The 23,159-nt window shown below is 42.7% G+C and overlaps 1 protein-coding gene across 4 annotated transcripts in view; it reads left to right on the top strand.

The window, feature by feature from the left end:
- pias2 (protein inhibitor of activated STAT, 2) overlaps positions 1 to 23,159 on the top strand; it is a 136,340-nt gene that overhangs the window by 54,639 nt on the left and 58,542 nt on the right. For all 4 annotated transcript variants that reach the window (XM_088375766.1, XM_088375767.1, XM_088375768.1 and 1 more), the window contains exons 6-8: positions 16,800 to 16,934; positions 17,020 to 17,125; positions 18,396 to 18,469. In XM_088375766.1, the coding sequence (XP_088231892.1) occupies positions 16,800 to 16,934; positions 17,020 to 17,125; positions 18,396 to 18,469 (315 nt within the window). The remainder of the gene's footprint in view (positions 1 to 16,799; positions 16,935 to 17,019; positions 17,126 to 18,395; positions 18,470 to 23,159) is intronic.

Genomic DNA, 23,159 nt, shown 5'->3' with positions numbered 1-23,159 from the left:
GTTCTGGGCGTCGAAACGAGCAAAGAAGCGGTTCAGATCGTTCAGCAGACGGACGTCGCCCTCACAGCTCCTCGTCGCGGGCTTGTAGTCCGTGATGGTCTGAATGCCCTGCCAAAGACTACGTGCGTCCTTGCTGTCCTTGAAGTGGGTGGAGACCTTGCACGAGAACGCCTTCTTCGCTTCTCTGATGCCTCGGGACAGGTCGGCCCTCGCTGTCCTCAAGCCAGCCTCATCCCCCGCTCTGAAAGCCTTGTCCCTAGCCCTCAACAGTCTGAGGACAGCCCCCGTCAGCCACGGCTTCCAGTTCGCGCGAGTGACGACGGATTTCGAGCAAGTCACATCATCGATGCACTTCGTGATGTAAGAGGTAACAGAGTCAGTATACTCCTCTATGTCCGCCCAATCGTTGTAGGTGGCTGCCTGCTTAAACAAGTCCCAGTCAGTGGTGTCGAAGCAGTCACGAAGTGCATCGGAGGCACCCTCAGGCCACACTCGAACCTGCCTCCGAACCGGCCTGGATGCCTTTACCAATTGTCTGTATGCGGGCAAAAGCAAAACGGTGAGATGGTCAGAAAGCCCCAGATGGGGGAGGAGGGTGGCTTTGAAAGCTCCCTTTTGCGCCGATTAGACTAGGTCCAGGAAGCTGTCTCCACGTGTCGGAAAAGGAACATGCTGGTGAAGCCTCGGGAAAACAGACTTCAGGTTGGCATGATTGAAGTCGCCAGTGAAGATGGTGAAACCGTCAGGGTGCACTGTTTGCTGTTCACTGACAGCCTGGTACAGTTCACCAAGCGCCGCGATCCTGTCTCCTTCGATGTTGGAAGGCGGGATGTATACCGCGACTAGCAGAATCGCGGTAAATTCCCTCGGCAGATAAAAAGGACGGCACTTAATGATTACAAACTCCACAAGCGGCGAGCAGTGCTTACATACCACCACAGAGTCCCGGCACCATTCTTCTCGGATGTAGACGCATATTCCACCTCCTCGCGACTTTCCCCCTCGTACAATGGCACGGTCCGCCCGATAGCACGCTAGCCGCTCCAGATGCACTGCAGAGTCCGGAATGTTGTCACTCAACCAGGTCTCGGTGAACACGAGCACACAGCAGTTCCGCACCGTCCGGTTCGTAGACCTCAGCAGGCGAACGTAATCCATTTTGTTGTCCAGCGATCGAACATTCGCCAGAAGAATGGAGGGCACCGCCGGTCGCGCTGGGTTGGCCGCCAGCCTGGCCCGGACGCCTCCGCGCTTGCCCCTCTTCTGCCTCCTCGCACACCGTTTCCGACGGCTCCCAACCGGGGTAGGAATAGCGGGTGAGGTCGGCGACGTTTCGGGACGTAGCAGTCCGAGCGCCTTTAATGTCGACGCTTCAAAGTCCAGAACGCCGCAAAACCCACTTCTGCCGATGTCGAGCAGAACCTGCCTGCTGTACTTGTAGCACGGACGAGACGAACACACAAGACTGTCGGACGAACACTCACTAGACGACCAAATCACCGTACTGACGGGACAGAGAGTGGCCGCTGCGTGTGCACGCGCCGCCATCTTAAAAATATGATATGCTGACCTTCCTGCACTGAAATCACATGCTCCTTGAAAAGAAAATATCAAGTTGAAAGTAATTTTATATATTTTTATGTGTTTATGCGTGCTTTTATTTATTTTTATTTTGCAGCTCAGGAAATGTGTTTCTAAACCCAGAATGTTGTAAAACTATGCATGGGCACTTACTCCAAGTTACTGTCTATGGATTCTGGCTCCTAATATAGAAAATATGATGTTCTTCTAGGCTGGCTCGGTGGAGCACTGGTTAGCACGTCCACCTCAGAGTTAGGAGGATTCGATTCCATCTCCGGCTTGCATGCTCTCCCTGTGTCCGCGTGGGATTTCTCCGGGCGCTCCGGTTTCATCCCACATCCCAAAAAGCATGCTTGGTAGCCCGATTGAGCACTCCAAATTGTCCCTAGATGTGAGTGTGAGTGCACATTTTTGTTCGCCTCTGTGTGCCCTGCGACTGGCTGGCAACCAGTTCAGGGTGTCCCCTGCCTACTGCCCGCGACCCCCGTGGGGACAAGCGGTATAAAAAATGGATGGATAGATTTTCTTCTATGCACAAAAAGTGTTTAAGAAATAAAAATGTTGATTTTCTATAAAAGAAAACCAATTGAATGTTTATTATTAAGTGAAAAGTCTTATTTTCTCTTGTGTATTTTACATAATTGCTCTTTAACTAAGAAAATTCAATTTTATTCGATTAATCGATGGAATATTCCATGGATTACTAAAATATTTGATAGCTGGAACCCTAGTGACGTGTGAACCAGTGCACCGCCCTTTAAAATATCTAATTGTTCTTCAGGGCCAAAGAGTGCGCAAAATTTGGTGTGAAAGTGAAGAAAAGGAAAATAAAGTCAAAATGACATAAATCTTGTTATCTTTAGCATATGGCTACAAACGCAACATTGAATTTTAAAGTAAATTAGAAATGGCAGACTTTCTGTTAGCTTCGGGCTCCAAGAAACATTTTTGAGGTCTCAGGAAGTTATATATACCACCAAATTTTCATAGCTCTAATTAAATAAAATTTAAACTACAACTGGTGCTACTTAGGTAAATTTTTTGTAAAATAGAATAGAATAGAATAGAATGCCCTTCATCGTCATTTTACAATGCAATTGTATAACGAAATTGGAGAGCTTCTCCCTTTCCAATGCAAATAAGTATATAAAAAAAGAAATCCTAACAATAAACATTACAAAGATTAAGAAGTATAAAGAAAGTATTAAGAATAAAAGTAAAAGTATCTTTCAAATCAAATCAAATCTTTTCATTTGCCAAGTTTGAGCATGCCAAACAAGGAATTTAACTCCGGTAGATCTCGGTCTCTGTACAACATTTAGGTACTAGCTAACAACATTCAGGACGACATGTGGAAAAATTGACAATTATTCTCAAACATCCCCTGATCTTAAACCCCTAGGAGAGCAAGGAAAGACTCAAAACTCCTACTAGAGGAAATGAAAAACCTTGAGAAGAGACCACAGATGGGAGGATCCCTCTTCCAGGATTACCAGGCTGCAATGGATGCAGAGGACACATACTACCCATAATATCAGGAATGAGAATTTTCCGCAGATCCGCGGATTTCCGTGTTTTTTTCCGTCGAAAGTATCATTTTCGTGAATCATGTAAATCTGTTGAGAAAATTATTTTTTTATATATGGGGAGTAGCAGGCAACTCGGCGACTCGCGAGCATTCCCCCGCCCGCCGCGACGGCATCTTTAGGTTTTGTGTATTCTCTGTCAAGATATGATCAGCAATGGAGGTCGCGGTGCTAGGAACATTAAAGGAGCACATCGAAACAAAAAAAATACAAAGCTACGTTTTTACTTTTACAAGCATGTGGGTTTAGAAAGTAACATGATGTTACATGTAAGCTAATGTTAGGCTATTGTCATGATACCGTTAAAGAACAAATCTTCAATGATATACATATATATATATATTGCTCAAAAAAATTAAAAGAACACTTTGAAAACACATCAGATTTCAATGGTGAATTTTTTTGGGGGGGGATATCTATACTGATATGGACGGTTTAATGTCTCAGGAACAAAAGGTTGCCACATCTTTTGATGGAAATAAAAGTTTTCAGCCTACAGAGGGCTCAGTATATAGACACCCCAAAAATCAAAATGAAAAAATGATAAGGGAGGCTCGTCCATTTTGCCTAAATTCAATTTCTGCAACTCAAAATTCTTTTAAATATCTTGTGTGGCCCCCACGTGTTTGTATGCTTGCTTGACAACATCACGGCATGCTCCTAATGAGACAACGGATGGTGTCTTGTGGGATGTCCTCCCAGATCTGTCTAAGGGCATCAGTGAGCTCCTGTAAAGTCTGAGGAGCAACCTGGCGGTGTCTGATTGACTGAGACATTATGTCCCAGAGGTGTTCTATTGGGTTTAGATCAGGTGATCATGAGGGCCATTCAATTGTGTCAATTCCTTCATCCTCCAGATACCGTCTGCATATTCTTGCCACATGAGGTATTGTCGTGGATCAGGATGAACCCAGGACCTACTGACCATGGGTGGAAGGATTTCATCCCAATACCAAATGGCAGTTAGACTGACGTTCTCTAGCCTGTAGAGGTCTGTTTGTCCCTCCATGGAAATGCCTACCCTGTCTTCATACTCCTGCCACATGAGGCCAGTCATTGTCGTGGATCAGGAGGAACACAGGACCTACTGCACCAGCGTAGGGTCTGACCATGGGTGCAAGGATTTCATCCCGATACCTGATGGCAGGCAGACTGCCATTCTCTAGCCTGTAGAGATCTGTTCGTCCCTCCATGGAAATGCCTCCCCAGACCATCACTGACCCACCACCGAACCAGTCATGCTGAATGATGTTGCAGGCAGTATAGCACTCTCCTTGGCTTCTACAGACCCTTTCACGTCTATCACAGGTACTCAGGGTAAACCCGCTCTCATCTGTGAAAAGCACAGGGCGTCAGTGGCGGACTTGCCCATTCTGGTGTTCTACGGCAAATGCCAATCGAGCTCCACGGTGCTGAGCAGTGAGCACAGGGTACACTACAGGACGTCGTGCCCTGAGGCCACCCTCGTGAAGTCTTTTTCTGACTGTTTGGACAGAGACATTCACACCAGTAGCCTGCTGGAGGTCATTCTGTTGGGTTCGGGCAGTGTTCAACCTGTTTCTCCTTGCACAGAGCAGCAGATATCGGTCCTGCTAATGGGATAAGGACCGTCTACGGCCCTGTCCAGCTTTCCTAGAGTAACTGCTTGCCTCCTGGAATCTCCTCCATGCTCTGGAGATTGTACTGGGAGACACATCAAATCTTCTTGCAACAGCACGCATGGATGTGCCATCCTGGAGGAGTTGGACAATCTGCTCAATTCAGGAGGGTTAAGAAATCGCCTCATGCTCCCAGTCGTGATAATGACTAGCTAAAGCCAACACTTGTGGAAAAACTGTTAAAAAAAAATCAAGAGGGAGGAACTTGAAATGGCCTCCACCTGCAAAAGCAGTCCTGTTTTGGGGAGCATCTCGTTGTTGCCCCTCTAGTGCACCAGTTGTTAATTCCATGAACACCAATGCATCTGAAACTGATTAACAACCCCCTCTGCCACATACCTGACCAAAACCTTATCAGAAAAGTGTAATTGAATTCATGCCATGCCCTGATAAAAAACTGTTCCTTTAATTTTTTTGAGCAGTATCTCTCATTACAAATCAGCTGAAATATTGCAAACCTTTTATTATTTTAATATTGCTGATTATGGCATACAGGTTAAGAAAACTCAAATATCCTATCTCAAAATATTAGAATATCATGAAAAAGTATACTAGTAGGGTATTCAACTCATCACTTGAATCATCTAATTCAGTGTTTTTCACCCGGGGTGCCGCGGCACACTGGCGTGCCGCAAAATATTGTCAGGGGTGCTGTGGGAAATTCTCCAACTTGTGTGCCTGTGCTACACCGCACCTGGCAGAGAAATCATGTAGTACTCTTCCATATCAGAAGGTGGCAGCAGCAGGTAGTGATTTGCCTTGTGCTTGCAGAAATTGGTGACGCATGGATGCAGCGGCAGGTATATGGGATGCCCATGCAGGTAGCATTGACGGCGACGTTGTCATTGTGGATAGCGAGACGAGTCGATAGTGAAGGTGATGGAGAAGTTTTTGAAGAGAAAACATGCTGACACTGTACTGGACCCTGGACAAAATCCGGACCCAGATGAGGGCCCTAGTATGAGTGGAGGTAAAAAGAAAGCAAAGACAAGGCGATACAACGAAACCTATCTTTCATTTGGATTTACTTTTACTGGAGATGCAACGGCACCTACTCCATTGTGCTTGGTATGTGGTGAAAAGCTCTCCAACGGTGCTATGGTTCCAAGCAATCGTAAGCAACATCTCGAAACTAAACACCCTTCACTTCAAAACAAAAATTTTGAGTATTTTGTTCGCCTGCGTGATCAGACAAAGAAACAGGCCACTTTCACGAGAAAAAACGCAAAGGTAAACGAGAGAGCCCTTAAAGCTAGCTGCCAGGTAGCTGAACTTGTGGCTAAATCAAAAAAGTCCCACACTGTGGCAGAGCAATTAATACTTCCCACCTGCAAAGCCATTGTAACTGAGATGCTCAGAACCGAAGCAGCTAAAGAAATAGCCAAAGTCCATCTCCCAGATAACACAATTTCCAAACGAATCAATGAGATGTCTGCAGACATAGAAAGTGTTGTTTTGGACAAGATCTGTATCAGTAATAAATTTGCTTTGCAACTTGATGAGTCTACTGATATTAGTGGACATGCTCAACTCTTGGCCAATGTGCGTTTTGTGGATGGAGACACAATCAAAGAAAACTTTCTATTTTGCACGGCTTTGCCAGAAAAAACAACCGGAGAGGAAATTTTTCGCGTCACATCAGAATATCTGGAAAAAGGAGGACGTAAGTGGGAAAACTGCACGAGTGTCTGCACTGATGGAGCTGCAGCCATGGTTGGGCGCACCAAAGTCTTTGTAAGCAGAGTGAAGGAGAAAAACCCAGATGTGATCATTACGCACGGTTTTTTGCACCGCGAAGCCCTCGTAGCCAAGACTTTACCGGCAGACCTCGTTCCTGTGTTGGATGATGTTGTGCGTATGGTAAACTTTGTAAAGTCACGACCTGTGAAAACTCGCATATTTGCGGCTTTATGTGAGGAAATGGGAGCGGAGCATAAAGCCTTGCTGTTTCATACGGAGGTCCGATTGTTGTCGCTCGGCAAGGTGCTGGTCCGTGTGTATGAGCTGCGAGAGGAACTTAAAGTGTTTCTGACAAACGAAGGGTCCGATTATGCAAAGCTGCTTGCAACTGATGAGTGGTGTGCAAGGCTGGCATACCTGGCAGATATTTTTTATCATCTGATTGAACTGAACACACAAATGCAAGGCCGAAATGAAAACCTGCTTACAAGCACAGATAAAATAAATGGATTCCGTTCCAAGGTGCAACTCTTGCAGCAACATGTGGAAAGTGGCAATCTTGAAATGTTCCCACTCACCAAGAAATGGCAAGATGTTAATACTGCTGCACTGTGTGAGATAATAGTTAAACATTTGAAAATTCTTGAGCAGAAGATGTCATTTAATTTCTCTTTAGCCACCACAGAGTGCCTTGACTGGGTTAGGGACCCATTCAGCTCAGCATCAGCTGTTGGAAAGGACATGACTTTACAGGAGCAGGAGGAACTAACTGAACTGAAACAAGATCGTGGTCTCAAGCTAAACTTTGCTGATCTACCTTTGGACAGTTTCTGGTTGGCAGCTGCCAAGGAGTTCCCCATGCTAGCCCACAAAGCTATTTTGACATTGCTCCCATTTTCCTCAACATATCTGTGTGAGGTGAGCTTTTCAAGCCTGACTGCTGTAAAGACTAAAAACAGAGAAAGACTTAGAGCTGTGGAGGAAGAGCTTTGTGTGCGTCTTTCATTGATTCCTGCCAGGATATCTGCTCTGTGTTTATCCAAACAGGCCCAGGTTTCACACTGAGTGAGAATAAATATGAACGATTGTGAAATACTTTTTGTCTTTGTTTTTATTTGATTACCATTCAAGACGTCCGATTCAACGTCATTCTTCAATGTGTTAGGTTACGGATTCTAGTTATTGATCTGACTCCAAATTGTGATCAACACTTAACTCATAAATTGCTATGCCCTAATCCACACACTGGCGCACCTAACAATTTTGCGAGTTCGTTCTGTCAAAGAGAAGACCAGTAGATCAATTAGACCAAATTTACCAATTATTTATTCCTGACAAAGCGCACTAATACAGGCCTGGGTCCCGGGTCCCTCACACTAAAGCTCGTGCGTTTTTGTGACCACCAAAAGACGACACATTCTTCCGGGTTGCCCAGTTTTAAAGAAACACAATATGAATATTAAAGCATGCAAAATATTGTGAGATGATTGGTGGATGGCCATCTCCTCCCCGTCCAGGTGTCGCTGAGGTCAGGCGGTTGGGTTTTCCCCTCGATGCCCAGTCCCATAGATGTGCTGTTGTTCTCCTTTCTCACCGACCTTGAGATTATCTCGTCCGGTACTCCCTGTCTGGGCCTATACACAACACTTCCAAGAAAACAAGTTCATGCAGTTTGCCTGCACATTCCTCGGCCCCCACCAATCCACACGAGCACTTCAATACTAGATATTAATATGATTATAAGTTTAACACAACCTTAAAAAATATGTTTGCAAACTCCCAAAAACACATTTTCCTTTATTCCCTCTCATGACCTCATTTATGAGGTCATCACCTGTTACCCTAGCAAACAGCTACCTGTCGATCCTTCCTTCCCCCCGCTGCTCATGAGTCACCAGGGCATATTGGCCCATCGGTGGCAACGGGCCAACGGTTTTCTCGATCAACCGGACAGTGAGTGACCTAATACATGGAATACAACAACAATCGCATAAAATCATAACTGTAGTAAAAATAGCCACAGCAACAAGCACAGACATGATGAGGCCTTTCCAGCTTCCGAACGTTTTCATCCAATCAGACCAAATATCGGTGTGTAGGCCTGAATGATCTTTCATCTTTTTGTTCAGTGTCCTTAGTCCTTCCAACGCCCTGGTCAGTCGGCCTCCTCGTGCCGTGTTGTTTGGGATGAAAGTACAACATGCATCACCAAACATTCCACATACACCATGTTCCTTAGCCAATAGCATGTCCAACGCAATTCTATTTTGGAACGCCATTAACGACGTTGCAGCCAATTGTTCATGAACTGCGGCGAATGATTCAGCTGTATAATTACCCAGTCGTTGGACATTGTAATGAACGTAATTAATACTGTCTACATTTTTATTGGGGGTGATCCATAGGAAGATACTTTCGAATCCCGAGAACACTTGATTAACGAGTTTATACTTATCTGACACACCCCGGGGCACTCCTATAGTGTCAATATATGTGGGATCGTCGTCGCTCAATCACGGGGGCAAAACGTCTCTTTTGGCTCGCTTCAGGAGCCCCGCCAGTGGGGACTCCAGGTCCCAATTGAGATTCTGTATTTCAATGGGGACAACCACCACAGGCATTATCAAAGACACGAGGGATACCTGATGCGTTCTTTGGCAAGCGATCCTATAATTTGTCATCACCACACCACAACCAGATGTCACTGGTTTTCCTCTGCTCCTTCCATCACTGCTGGGTGAATTCTGGCATGTCCTGTTAAAGCTTGAAAACAAGTGAATTTGGAAAAAAACTTTGTATATCACAATTACAAATTGAAACCTACTCACCCATTTCTATTTTACCACTCCCCCTTTGACACATTCACCCAATGTGTCATTACGTATCAAAAGGAACCTGCAAAGCGTCCCCTCTCATCACCACTCTCATTGTAGCCAGGCCCGCGGAACCTCTAGCTCCCATCTGGGCCCCGGGACCATCACCCCAAGTCCTTGAAACTTGACCGTCCACCACACACTCGGCAACACAAACAAAAATCATCGCACTCCTGTCAGTGAGCTTGTAGCCCTGCTGACAGCGGACATTTGTACACACAAAAACAGACATCAAGTATCAAAACAAAAACAGTCATAAAATGAATCCTGGCGCCCGCGGATCATGTCCTGAAAACCACGTCATCAACAAGTTCATCATAAAAACCAAAAGGGCAAGGGTTAACATATTCTTGTAAATCCAACACAAACTTTCCACGAACGCAATCGACAACCTGCAAGAATGAAAACAAGTTATGCAAGCAACGCGCAATCCGCTCCTTGGCTGGTGGCTGGTGCTGCAAAAAAAAAAAAAAAAATCAAGTCACACAGAAAAACAAAGCAGAGCGTGCTATTGTCGCAAACACGTTCAAGCGTCAAACAATTGGTCACTGTCCCCCTAGTCCGTCACCCCGTCGGGTGAGCTCAAAGTCGTCACACGTCAAATCGTCCAAAGTCTTGCTGTTCGATACTAGTTCTGTCTTGTCTGACCATATCACTGAAATGGGCCTTCTCCATCACACCGTTTTGTTGTCGATGGTGCCCCTGATTGATCATTGAGCCATGGTTCCGGTCAGAACTCATCACTTACCAGTTCCAGACCCTCCAGTCTGTACCACCCCTTCAGGTGAGAGGAATTTTATCCTCAATTGCAAACACATCACCCCAACTTCAGACCTCTCTGGCCAATCATACTGCGCACACACACTCAAAGTTAGTATGTTAGTGTGCAGGCAAACATTGACTCCTAATAGTAACTCTTCACATTTGGACATAGTTGTCAACATGACCTATTGTAAAATCTCCAATTCAATTTTCCATAAACTCGCCCATCAGATTCATCGCAAATTGTCATATATGTCTATCTGGGGGGGGCCGACTGTGGGACCCGCGTGTCAGGGGAGCCTCCATAACCTCAGATTGCTCCTACAAACTCGGTCTCTATTACTTATCCTAATTAAATTCAATAAAGATGGGTCCGACTATTCCCTCTGGATTTTTACGTCATCATTTGGCTCTCCCCCTTTTTCCTGTTGTCTAGCTCAAATATGTTTCTCAGTCTGCTTCACTTTATTGCCCCTCTTGGCGAGTCTCACTCCCCCCTCTCAAATTTTCCACTTTAAAATTCACGCCCAATTTTACAAAATTCTTTCTATATTTTTATCAATTTTCTGACCAATTCAACACGTTCCAAATTTAAACATAATCTTGTGGCTTTCCCCGAATTTTTATTCAGCCTCTTCGCCTTCACACGCAATTTCTACGGAAATTAATAATTCTAGTTATTATTGTTAATCATCCGTGGCCCTCGTAAGGACAAGCCGCACCAGTAATGGATGGATGGATGGATTGTTAATCCTAACCCCAAATGCCTATCATAAATTGCCATTTACATCAATTGTCGCAAGGGTCATGTCAATGTATTTGTTATTTAAAGCCCTACTGTATTCTTTTTTTTTAATTAAGTAGTGCCCTTTATTACTATTTTGCTGACTATCCAGAATTCCAACTTTCTTATGGCCCCTCACCCCTTCAAGCTGAAATATGCATCCTATAAATCAGTCGCAGTTGATGTGTAATTAAATTCTGTTGCTTTGATAAAGGTCAATTAAGTTTAGCAATTCAGCCTTCTGTTGCCCGAATCCAAATTTTCACTGGTCCAATTATAAAATTTCATTATTTCAGTTAGATTAATTATGTATTCGAAATGCTAAGTTACATATAAAAATGTATGATTCAAATTATTTAATTTCTATTGATCAATGTCCACTTTGCAAAGTTTCTGATCACGCTGTCGTATAATTTGTCAGTGCATCTTCACTGACCATATCTATGTATTTTGTTTTTTATCCCCGTTTCAGTGTCATTAAGCATCCTTATTATTCCCTCTTTTATCAAAACTCCTCAGTTATGTCTGCCCCAGCACCCAAACACACTTCCATCCCTTTTGTCCCATACTCCACCAACTTTGTAATGCTTCAGCAGTCTTTAGCAATGTGTCCAGTTTGACTTCATGTGACTCGTGCAAGTCTTTAGCAGCCTCTCCTCTTAGATTCTCATGATGATGATTCAGGGCTGGACCGTCCGCCATTCTCAAATGCATCCATCTTGTCTTTGTTCTTTCAGTCTATTTTTTTTTATCTGCGACTGTGTGTATTCCACCAACTGTATGGTTCTTGTCCTGTGAAGAGCCGTGCTTGCCCCCTTCAAGCATGATAATAGTTCCTGTTGTTCTCCCAAAGGTCAAAGGTGTCTCATGACCAGGGACAGTCCTCTGTTGATTTTGAGGCAGCCAGTAGAGTACAAGGACTCAGTTCAGGACTTGTGCCATGCGCTAGGGCAGAACACACTGGGACACAAATTTCACAAAACTATCTTCGTGTTATCAGTCTTCATGTGTAGTATTTGTTCCTTACACCCCAAATCTTCCTATTAACATTTTGTATCCTATCAGTTGCGCACACTCATCATCTTACTATCAAGCCGCCCTTATCAAATGTTTTTTTTTTTTTTTTTTGAGTAATCCATCCACCCTACCCATTAACACGGCTAAAATCCTCGTTCCAGTGTTTATCATCAAATAAAGTTTCGAAATCCTTTATAATAAACTGTAATGTAATTTAACAATCTACCAACATGGTTGTATATGCGGTGAGTGTTATTGTTCAATCTATAGGTTATACAGCGCCTGTGTTCCAACTATGACACTCCTCCTTGGTTTACCATCTCATAAATTATTGTTGTCAGCAGCGCTAAATGATAGTGCTTGAAAGTGAATGTCTTATCGCCCAATTTAAAACACATGCCGCATTTGAGCGAGTATTTATTCATTTATTTGCCATCCTCATGTTAGCTGGCATGTGTCAGAATTAAAATGTAATTTTGCTTTTAATTTTAAGTCTTTCAAAATTGCTATATCCTTACTGCACCGAGATAAACTGTTAAATATATCTTTAAAAACAAACAAAAACAATCTATGCTCCTGTTAGCCTGCAATTGTCCAGATCAAAAATGTTATTTTCTTTTAATTGTCTTTCTTTTGAACCTCTAAATCGCTCATGTTGCTAACTTAACCTAACCTTAAAGAAAGGACAAACAGGTTACTCCCAATAGCTCCTCATTATTTACGAGTTAGCCCCCCCCTTTCTTGAACATTCTCTGATCCATGCAGTCTTCCTCCTCACACCCCTGCACCCACACAGGGTGTGCACATAAACGCACACACCGAGCGCGCACACAATCGCACGTACACACACACACACGCATCCACACGCACGCACGCACGCACAATCCATCTCTCATGTAGCTTCTTTGCCACTTTCTATCGGTCAATACCATCCACAATTTGCGCTTCCACATCAGCATATACATTCCTTCAATCTCACTGCTTCAAACATTCACTGAGAAACTCACACTGTCCCTGCCCCGCCCGGGCCATAGCGCGCGAGGGGGGGGGGTCGCGGCATCAATGTTGACCGGCTACAGGCTGGCCATTTCCTGCAACAATCATGATGCCGGCCCACCGCCCGCACGAGCATAGCACAGGCCCACGCGCACAGCCCAGACCCGCGATTACGCGCGAGTGCAGGCACGCTCATCAGTCTCAACTTCTCAAAGGGCAGGCCAACTTTGCTGTTGCGCCCTTCATCATGTTCACATTCGACATCTTTCAATGTCTTCTACACAACATTTGTTGTCTCTTATTCTCATCCTATCAAGCCACCGTTCTAGTAACTTTCTGCCACACACGTCTTATTTTCTCTATTGCACACACGCCCTATTTTCTCTACTGCCACACCTTGCTCATCTTAGTTTCTCTAACCAACTTAAACACACCATTGTACACTTCTCAATTTCCCTATTATCGCTCAAAAGCCTCCTAAACATTCTCCATTACTGATTTCTTCCATAGAACACACATCTCACTCACACACACTGATATACACACCCACTCATGAGGATCCTCTGCGCGCACACACACTCTCCCCCCAATTTGGTTCATTTTGGATATTTTAGCGGTCTGATCTCTCACAGGAGGAACTGTTACCACCGGATATTTTTTGAGGAGGCCTCACTTCCCCTCGGGGATCTCTTTATTAACCCCAGCTATTTGAATACGATCGTCACCGCACCCTTGTCCGCCACGACGAAGCACTAGGTCCCTGACCTATCCTTAGTACGCGTAAGTCCCTGACTTTACCGTACACGTTACACACGTAAGTTCCAAACTTATTCACCGTATGTATCTTAACTTCATGCACTCCTTATTTGATCTGAACGACAGTCTCCTCTTAAATTTCCTCTTTCAATTTGCAGCATTTCGACTTATAGTAACAGATATTCTGCTTACCTTATCGGTGATGAGCTCAGGGTTTAGGAGACGTCGTACCAGCTCAACGTTGTGCGCTTATTCCAAACGGTTCGCCGACCGGGAGACAGTGTCCCTGACACTGTCCGGTGTCTTGGCTAAAGACCACGAGTTGTCAATTACCCTTCTCTTGACATCACGTCCGCGGTCACCAAGAAATTGTTAGGTTACGGATTCTAGTTATTGATCTGACTCCAAATTGTGATCAACACTTAACTCATAAATTGCTATGCCCTAATCCACACACTGGCGCACCTAACAATTTTGCGAGTTCGTTCTGTCAAAGAGAAGACCAGTAGATCAATTAGACCAAATTTACCAATTATTTATTCCTGACAAAGCGCACTAATACAGGCCTGGGTCCCGGGTCCCTCACACTAAAGCTCGTGCGTTTTTGTGACCACCAAAAGACGACACATTCTTCCGGGTTGCCCAGTTTTAAAGAAACACAATATGAATATTAAAGCATGCAAAATATTGTGAGATGATTGGTGGATGGCCATCTCCTCCCCGTCCAGGTGTCGCTGAGGTCAGGCGGTTGGGTTTTCCCCTCGATGCCCAGTCCCATAGATGTGCTGTTGTTCTCCTTTCTCACCGACCTTGAGATTATCTCGTCCGGTACTCCCTGTCTGGGCCTATACACAACACTTCCAAGAAAACAAGTTCATGCAGTTTGCCTGCACATTCCTCGGCCCCCACCAATCCACACGAGCACTTCAATACTAGATATTAATATGATTATAAGTTTAACACAACCTTAAAAAATATGTTTGCAAACTCCCAAAAACACATTTTCCTTTAAATGTTAAAAAAACGCTTATATTAACAATATAACACTAATATTGTAAATATTAGGGGTTTTTTCACATTTTCAGCTAGTGGTGTGCCGCAGGATTTTTTCAATAAAAAAAGTGTGCCTCGGCTCGAAAAAGGTTGAAAAACACTGATCTAATTAAATCCTGAGCCTTGACAAAAACACTCAGCTTGGTTCAGTAAAGTAAATCACAAGTATGGGGAAGACTGCTGATCTGACTGCTGTCCAGAGGACCATCATTGACACCCTCCATCAGGAGGGTAAAACACAAAAAGAAATTTCTCAAAGAGCAAGATGTTCACAGAGTGCAGTCTCAAAGCACATCTACAAAAAGTCTGTTGGAAGGGGGAAATGTGGCAGGAAACGCTGCACAACTAAGAGAGATGACCGCAGGCTTAACAGCATTGTGAAGAAGAGTCGCTTTAAGAATTTGGTGGAGCTTCAGCGCCTTGACTTCCAAATGAAATACAAAACTTGCTTTCATTTGAAAAGAGGACTTTGGACCACTCTGGAACTGTCCAGTGCTTCTTCTGCATAGCCCAAGTCAGACGCTTCTTCCGTTGTCTTGAGTTCAGAAGTGGCTTGACCATGGGAATTAGGCTATTGTAGTCCATTTCCCGGACGCTTTTGATACCTGGACTCCAGCTTCAGTCCACTGTCTTTGAAGCTACCCCAAATTCTGGAAGTGACTCTTCTTCACAATGCTGTTGAGGCTGCGGTCATCTCTCTTGGTTGTGCAGTGTTTCCTGCCACATTTCACCCTTCCAACAGACTTTTTGTGGATGTGCTTTGAAACTGCACTCTGTGAACAGCTTGCTCTTTGAGAAATTTCTTTTTGTGTCTTACCCTCCTGATGGAGGGTGTTAATGATGGTCCTCTGGACAGCAGTCAGATCAGCAGTCTTCCCCATACTTGTGATTTAGTTTACTGAACCAAGCTGAGTGTTTTTCAAAGCTCAGGAAACCCTTGCAGGTGTTTCGAGTTAATTAGACGAGTCAAGTGATTAGTTGAATACCTTACTAGTATATTTTTTCATGATATTCTAATATTTTGAGATAGGATATTTGAGTTTTCTTAAGCTGTATGCCATAATCAGCAATATTAAAATAATAAAGGCTTGCAATATTTCAGTTAATTTGTAATGAATCCAGAATGTATGTCATTTTTGTTTTTTTAATTTCATCACAGAAAATTTTATCACAATATTCAAATTTTCTGAGACAGTCCTGTATATATATATATATACACAAACCGGATTCGGTTGAAATTGGAAAAATGTGTAAAATATATATAAAAACAAAATACAGTGATTTGAAAATCCTTTTCAACCTACTATATTCAATTGAATACACTACAAAGACAACATATTTAATGCTCAAACTCATAAACGTTATTTTATTTTTCAAATAATAATTAACTTAGAATTTCTTGTGTGCTTTCATGTCGAATGAATCGCTGTCATCTGACAAGTATTCTGGTGCGGCATACAGTGACGCACAAATACATCCCCTCTAAATACCAAAACATGCACATGCATTTTGAGCACCCACGCAAACATCTCTGTAAATAGCCCACAATTTGTAAATAGGATGTCAAATGTGAAAATGTTGCTGGTTGCGCACATCTTTTGCCATCAAAAACACATTTTAATTAATTTTGTTCAGGTTTTATAGAAGGTAAGTGCTATTGAGATGTTTTAGATGTAACTGAACCAAAAAATATTCCTGTCAAAAGTCACACTTGTGCAGAAAATACGTCTTCCACCAAAAACTCCTTTTCTCCTTACTTTGTTCTAGATTGCTGATTTGAGTGAAACCCAGCTATTTTCAAATGGTGGTACCTAAAGAACAGTATATTTTAGAATCATACTTAGTTTTTCTAATTAAAGAAGAGAGCCCATTCTTTCATTCTTTCTGTAGGCTTTACAAATTGAGTGAAAATGCTCGAAAACGGCTGGGATTTTAGGGGTTATTTTTTCTGAAAACGCTTGGCATTGAAAGAGGTAATAAATACTTTATTGATCAATGTGTTGGGTGTAAAAGCTAACCAAATATGAAAGTATTAAATTTTTGTTTTTGTTAGGGTTATGCACCTCCCCCCAAAAATGGTGTGGAACAAAGGAGACCAGGAAAACCTCTGAACATTACATCATTGGTGCGACTATCCTCTGCAGTACCCAATCAGATTTCAGTGACATGGGCACCTGAAATTGGAAAGGTAACAGACCTAGTCAATTCGTAAATTTCTTTAGAAGTATTTTCAAATGGACCTGATGTGTGGACTAAACTTCTGATGTTTGCAGACCTTCTCCATGTCTGTGTACCTAGTGAGGCAGCTAACATCACCACTGCTCCTGCAGAGGCTGAGGATGAAGGGCATCAGAAACCCAGACCACTCCAGAGCACTAAGTAACTGCACTACATATTGCATTAGTCTCTTTCACATACAAATATTAACATGGAATTGGCTGATCAGAGACGTAATAGCGGAGCCACCAATATTTGTCTTTGTCTTTCACACAAAACCCAACAAAGTTGGAAATTGACGTGGCTGTGTGCTTTTTTACATATTGTCATGGCTTTCCAAAAACAGATCATTTCATGTGATAAGAGACATGCCAGTATCTGTTGTGTCACAAAATACTTGTTGGATGGTGACAATTGATTTAAACACAACAGAGCTGTATAAGTGAGTCTATGGCGTTTTCACATATTGACTATCACTGCATATCGACCATCAGTACCGTAAAATCCTGAGATATGTCAAATGAAAATCAAAATTTGTTTTTCCATCTCCTCTTTGCCATTGAAATGGCTAAACTTCCTTCGTATGCTGCTGTTGGAGGCAAGTGATGAAGTAACAGACATTGATAAATTGTCTAGCTGGGCTTCAATGACTGCTTAAGTGTTGTTTTTAATGCTTGACAATCAGCAACTCCGGTGCGTTTGCTCTCGGGGGCCACAATTTGAGTTTGACACAATGCATGCTCTCTTCTCTCTACACTCTTACTAACTCATTGAATTATAACACAGTCTTGACACAGATTGTTTTCTAACAAACATCAGACATACAGCTGGACAAGCCACTTGTCTTAATGCATCATTTAAACACGTCAGCTACTTAGAGTGAAGGGTCGATATCTGTGCTCTATCTATACATAAAAAATGCATACATTTGTACATATGAAATTGTAAACATGGTTCAGGTAGTTATAATAACACAATTATTTATTGTGTATATACTGTATTTTTATGACTTCGGTGACGGCCAGCGGGAAGCCCATCTAAAACCAGGAAATGGGCGTGTGTGGCGGAGTTCCTTGCTGCATTGCTGTCGGCTAAACAAATGTATGTGACGACAGCCACAACTCAGCACCAGATAGCCAGCATTTCAGAACCACCTCAAGCTCCGAGATGTTTCTGAAAAATTGTTTCAATGAAACCTCTCGCCCCCAAAAACATTTAATGGGAAAGTAACATCTGGGTCCAAACAAGGCCATCACCGTGTGGAAACAAACTATACCGTAATTTAGCAATTTGAACTGCACAGGCCAAGTCAACCTTGAAACGGTGCCATTTTCGATGTAATTTGTTAGCTGAGTTTAAGTTGTGAACTTAATATTCACTATCATTGTGAATTTAATATTTGTGTACTCTTTCACTGTCATCTGTCATCAAGTAAAAGAGAAGCTCACTGCAGATCCAGATAGTGAAGTTGCTACAACAAGCCTTCGAGTCTCCCTCATATGCCCGGTACACACATCATTGTGGAATGTTCACATCATTTTATAGAAGAAAATCACAAAAACATTTATTAAAGATCTTGGCATTTGGTTAAAGAATTGTAGATACACTGGCTTTCAAAAGTGTTAGCACCCCCTTGAACTTTTTGACCTTTTGGCATATTTCAGGCTTCAAAAATAAATAAAATACATTTTGTTTGTGAAAAATCCATACCAAGTGGGACACAGTTGGGAAGTGGAACAAATTGTACGCAATATTTGTTTTTTTTTTTCTTCCACAAACAACACTCTAGTTTTCAATTTTCAATTGGATTCAGGTCTGCACTTTGACTGGGCCATTTCTAACATCTAGATATTTTTATTTTTTAACCCTTTCATTGTTGTAGCAAAAACCCTCCATTGAGGATTTTGCTTAATGTTTAGGATTTTTGTATTTTTGGAAGGCAAACTCCTGTCCCAGTCTGAGGTCTTTTACAGACTCCAACCAATCCATCCATCTCATGCTGAAAGCCTGACAGTTCCTTCTGACGAAAAGCAACCAAAAAGCAAAGCAACTATGATGCTGCCACCACCAAGTTTAACTGTGGGTGTGTTGTTTTTGGGGTGCAGTTATGCAGAGAAATGGGGTTCTTATTGCCACACCTCTATAAATGCCATATTTGTGCAGTGTGCTACTAATTATGGATGAATTCCCCCATCTTAGTTGTCTATCTCTTTAGTTCTTCTAGAGCAGGGATCTTAAAATCAAACACACCGAGGGCCAAAAAAAACAAATTTGCTACAAGTCAAGGGCCGGACTGGTTCAATGTTTATTAAAATATATCGAAATGATTGCACATAGCCTATTGAACCAAGACCTAACCGAGTGTACATTATTTAATGATTAAATGAATATGGCAATATTTTGTTATGGCTCTGTCAGTAACATCAAGGGAAAACATTTTCAACAGCCAAACAGCAAAAAAGTAAATTGTTTTTAAAAACAAAATGTGTTTCTTAATATCAAGATACATGCAAAAAATAAAAGTGCATGCATTAAAAACTGAACATTTATTATTGTGCTGCTCTATGATCTACCGATCACTGGTTTCAAATCGTAAAATAAAAAAAGAAATCAAATCAGTTGTATTCTTTCTCATGGCTCTTATCTACACTTTTCCCTTAGTCCATTCAACTGAAAAATAAATATAAATAAATAAAATATAAAAATTTATGGCGCACAGACAAAACAATACTTTCTTCAAAGAAAAGTCACGTCTTGTAGAAAAAAATGTAAAAATGTAACTGAATTAAAAAACGGAAAATACGTTACTGCTCTGTGAGCCAAGTCAAGTTTATTTGTATAGCCCTAAATCACAAACAGTCTCAAAGGGCTTCACATAGCCAAAAATCGACAATTATTCTCAAAGCATTCCCTGATCTTAAGCTCCCAAAAGGGCAAGGAAAAACTCAAAAAAACCCTGCCAGGGGAAAATGAGAAACCTTGAGAAGGGACCACAGGTGGAAGGATCCCCCTTTCAGGATCACCAGGTTGTAATGGATGCAGAGAGGGCACAAGTAATACATAATATGAAAATCAATGACAAAATGGATTTCGGAGGTGTCCTCGATTGTCGTAGCAGTGTCTTCAAGGAGGTTGAGCTCACTTGTCTGAGGCTAAGCCTGATACTTGGAGGTCTCTCATCTTTTGTACAAGTTCATCAATGTTCGGGGTTAGGCTCTGAGGCTCAAAACCATTTTTTGATAAACTCTCCTTCTGCAAAGAGCCGGGCTGATTTTGCGATCTCTTTTGCCACAATAAAGCTAGCCTTGACAGCAGCCTCGCTTTGTGATTCAGCATATGTGAACATAGCCTGTCTGGACTTAAGGCCTCGTTTTAATTCTTCCGCCTTCTGTAGCTTTTGTTCATATTCCATATTCTTGTCTTTGTCTGTGTGTTTCTTAGACGTTTGATAGTGCCTTCTTAAATTAAATTCTTTCATTACAGCTACATTTTCTCCACACAGAAGACACACAGGTTTGCCTCTTACCTCCGTAAACATGCACTCTGCCTCCCACCTGGCCTGAAACCCCCTGTTCTCAGCGTCCACCTTACGTTCAGCCATTTTTGAGGAGGGGGGTATCAGAAAGTTGAACTCTGCTCTGACTACTGATGAATAATGAAGCCGCTTGTGCGAGCTGCAGTGACATTGCGGGCTCCCGTTGCATTGTGGAAAATGTAGTGTTGGTGCGTGCAAACTACCAGCGGGCGGCTGTGGCCTGCGGGCCGGTTCTAATAGTAATTAAATATCATCCAGGGGGCCATAGATAATCAATTTGCGGGCCGTAACTCTGATTTATGTGTTCTAGAGTGATTGTGGGTATCTTGGCTGAATCTCTGATCAGGGCCCTCCTTTATTAGCCTGAAAGTTTAGAGGAATAGCCAGGTGTTGGTCTGTTTGCCGTGGTCTGATACTGTCCATTTCAATATGATTGCTAGATGTTGATATGATGTTTAAAGCTTGTGCATTTTCTAATATCCTTTATACTGCTACAAACATATGACAATTTTATCCCTGACCTGGGTTCTGTGTTCTTTGATTACAGGATGCTGGTTTCTCCTTTTTTATTTTTCTGTTAATATGTCTCTGAGTCCATAACAGAGAAAGTACATTTATACTGAGACTAGATTACAGGTGGACTTTATCATAATTAATCATAAAGGTAAAAATTGAATCATTTAGAAATTATCAGAGAACCCAGGTGGACTTTATCATAATTAATCATAAAGGTAAACATTGGATCATTTAGAAATTATCAGGGAACTTCTAGACCAGGGGTCTGCAACCTGCGGCTTTTCACCCTAATTGTAGCGGCTCCCCTGGGCATTGAAAAAAAAAACTGAACATAAATAAATGGTAACTCTTCATTTATTCTTTGTCATATTATTATTATTATTCTGTTGGGCAGTTATCTTGGAGTTTGAGTTGATACCATCTAATTTGAAATTTATAAGTAACTTACAGCCCCAACATAGGGTATATCTGCAGCAAATTTTAGACACAGAAGTCTCATTAAACAGGCAAGAAATGGCATTTAAAAACTTATTTATCTCCCAAAAAATACAAACATTTATTTCAGACTCTGATCAGATGATCTAGTTTTTGTACTCAGTAATCTCTCGCAACTTCGTAGTTCACCTCTCACGGCCTCGGTACATCGCGGGTTTTTATGAAAACAAATATTGCGGATATATTCAGTGCATCGCGGCTTTTTGCGGCATCATTTGGTGCATGGGGCTTTGTCTGCCCATATGACTTTACAGCACACTATTGGCCGGTAGGAGACCAATGGGAAAATGTTGATCTATATTCTTGCTGATTATTGGTTTAGAGCTGTAAGAGCAGACCTAACCACGTTTTATCTCAATCTCCTGCTACGTATCCACTCCTCCACTTTGTGCCATCAGAATCAATCAATCAATCAATCAATCAATCAATCAATCAATCAAAAAATCAATCAACTTTTATTGGCCAAGTTTGTGCATGCTAAACAAGGAATTTGACTCCGGTTGATCTCAGCCTCTGTACAACATTTAAGTGACTAACAACATTCAGGTGACTAACAACATTTAACTGGCAAGAGTAGCATGTTATTGTTATATGTCTCTGAGACTCTATGAGTGGTAAAGTGAGTTCATCAGAGCGACAGCCTGGGGGAAGAAGCTCTGTGTGTGTCTGCTGGTTTTGGCGTACAGCGCTCTGTAACGCCGTCCGGAGGGGAGTAGTTCGAACAGACTGTGACCTGGGTGAGAAGGGTCTGTAGAGATGTTACTTGCATGTTTCATGGTCCTGGACAGGTAGGTACAAGTCTTGGATAGATGAGAGGTTGGTCCCGATTATCTTTTCCACAGTCTGGCTGTTGTATTCTGTGCTTGTCTTGTTTGGTGGCCGATCCAAATCAGACAGTGAGGGTGTTGCAGAGGATAGACTGGACAGCAGCATCTCTGATTCGCGCTTTGTTTTGTTGTTACAAACAAGGCAGGACAACCAAATGCAACACAGGCTCTTTATTTGGGGAAAGTTTAAAGGAAACAAGGAGGGCGGGAATGCCGGCAGAGCTGATGAGCCAGTCAGCGAGCTCGCGTCATGCGTCATCGAAGCAGAAAGGCTTCGCAAGCTTTTTAAAACTATTTAAAAATATTTAAAGATACAATAAAGTGTTTAAAACTATAATAAAGGGTTTAAAAATAAAATGATAAAAGTCTTGTGCAGATGCCCTCGTGCTTTGCTGCGGGGGCACGTCAGCGGGTCAGCACGGCAAGAGCACAGTGGACCCGTGACATGTTTACACTTTAATAAGACGAGCCAGTCAGCGAGCGCGCGTCGTGCGGGCATCTCATTACACAGTGGGTCAGGCAAACGTGAATCAGATGGCAGGGGTGAATGTCAAAGCAGACAAAACGGTGAGGACTGACGGTTAGCAGTTCCGTATTGACGCGCGCATCAGAGGTCTAGCGCATGTGAGCCAATCAGCAGGGCAAGAGCGGAGACGTGACACAGCCGCGCAAGAAGGATAAATGCACCCCTGTGCAGAAACAATCGGAACAACGGCAATGAGCGCTGATAGCGCTGGGCGTGCACTGAGGAAAAGCGCCGGGTGCATGGCTAGCTGCCGCGCACGTAAGACAAAGCACTACCGTCCAGGATTTGGGACAGCAG

This window comes from Syngnathus floridae, chromosome 5 (assembly GCF_059516105.1).
Source record: "Syngnathus floridae isolate MCC-2025c chromosome 5, RoL_Sflo_1.0, whole genome shotgun sequence".
In the NCBI taxonomy this organism is placed as follows: domain Eukaryota; kingdom Metazoa; phylum Chordata; class Actinopteri; order Syngnathiformes; family Syngnathidae; genus Syngnathus; species Syngnathus floridae.
This window is presented reverse-complemented; position numbering and strand designations above follow the sequence as displayed.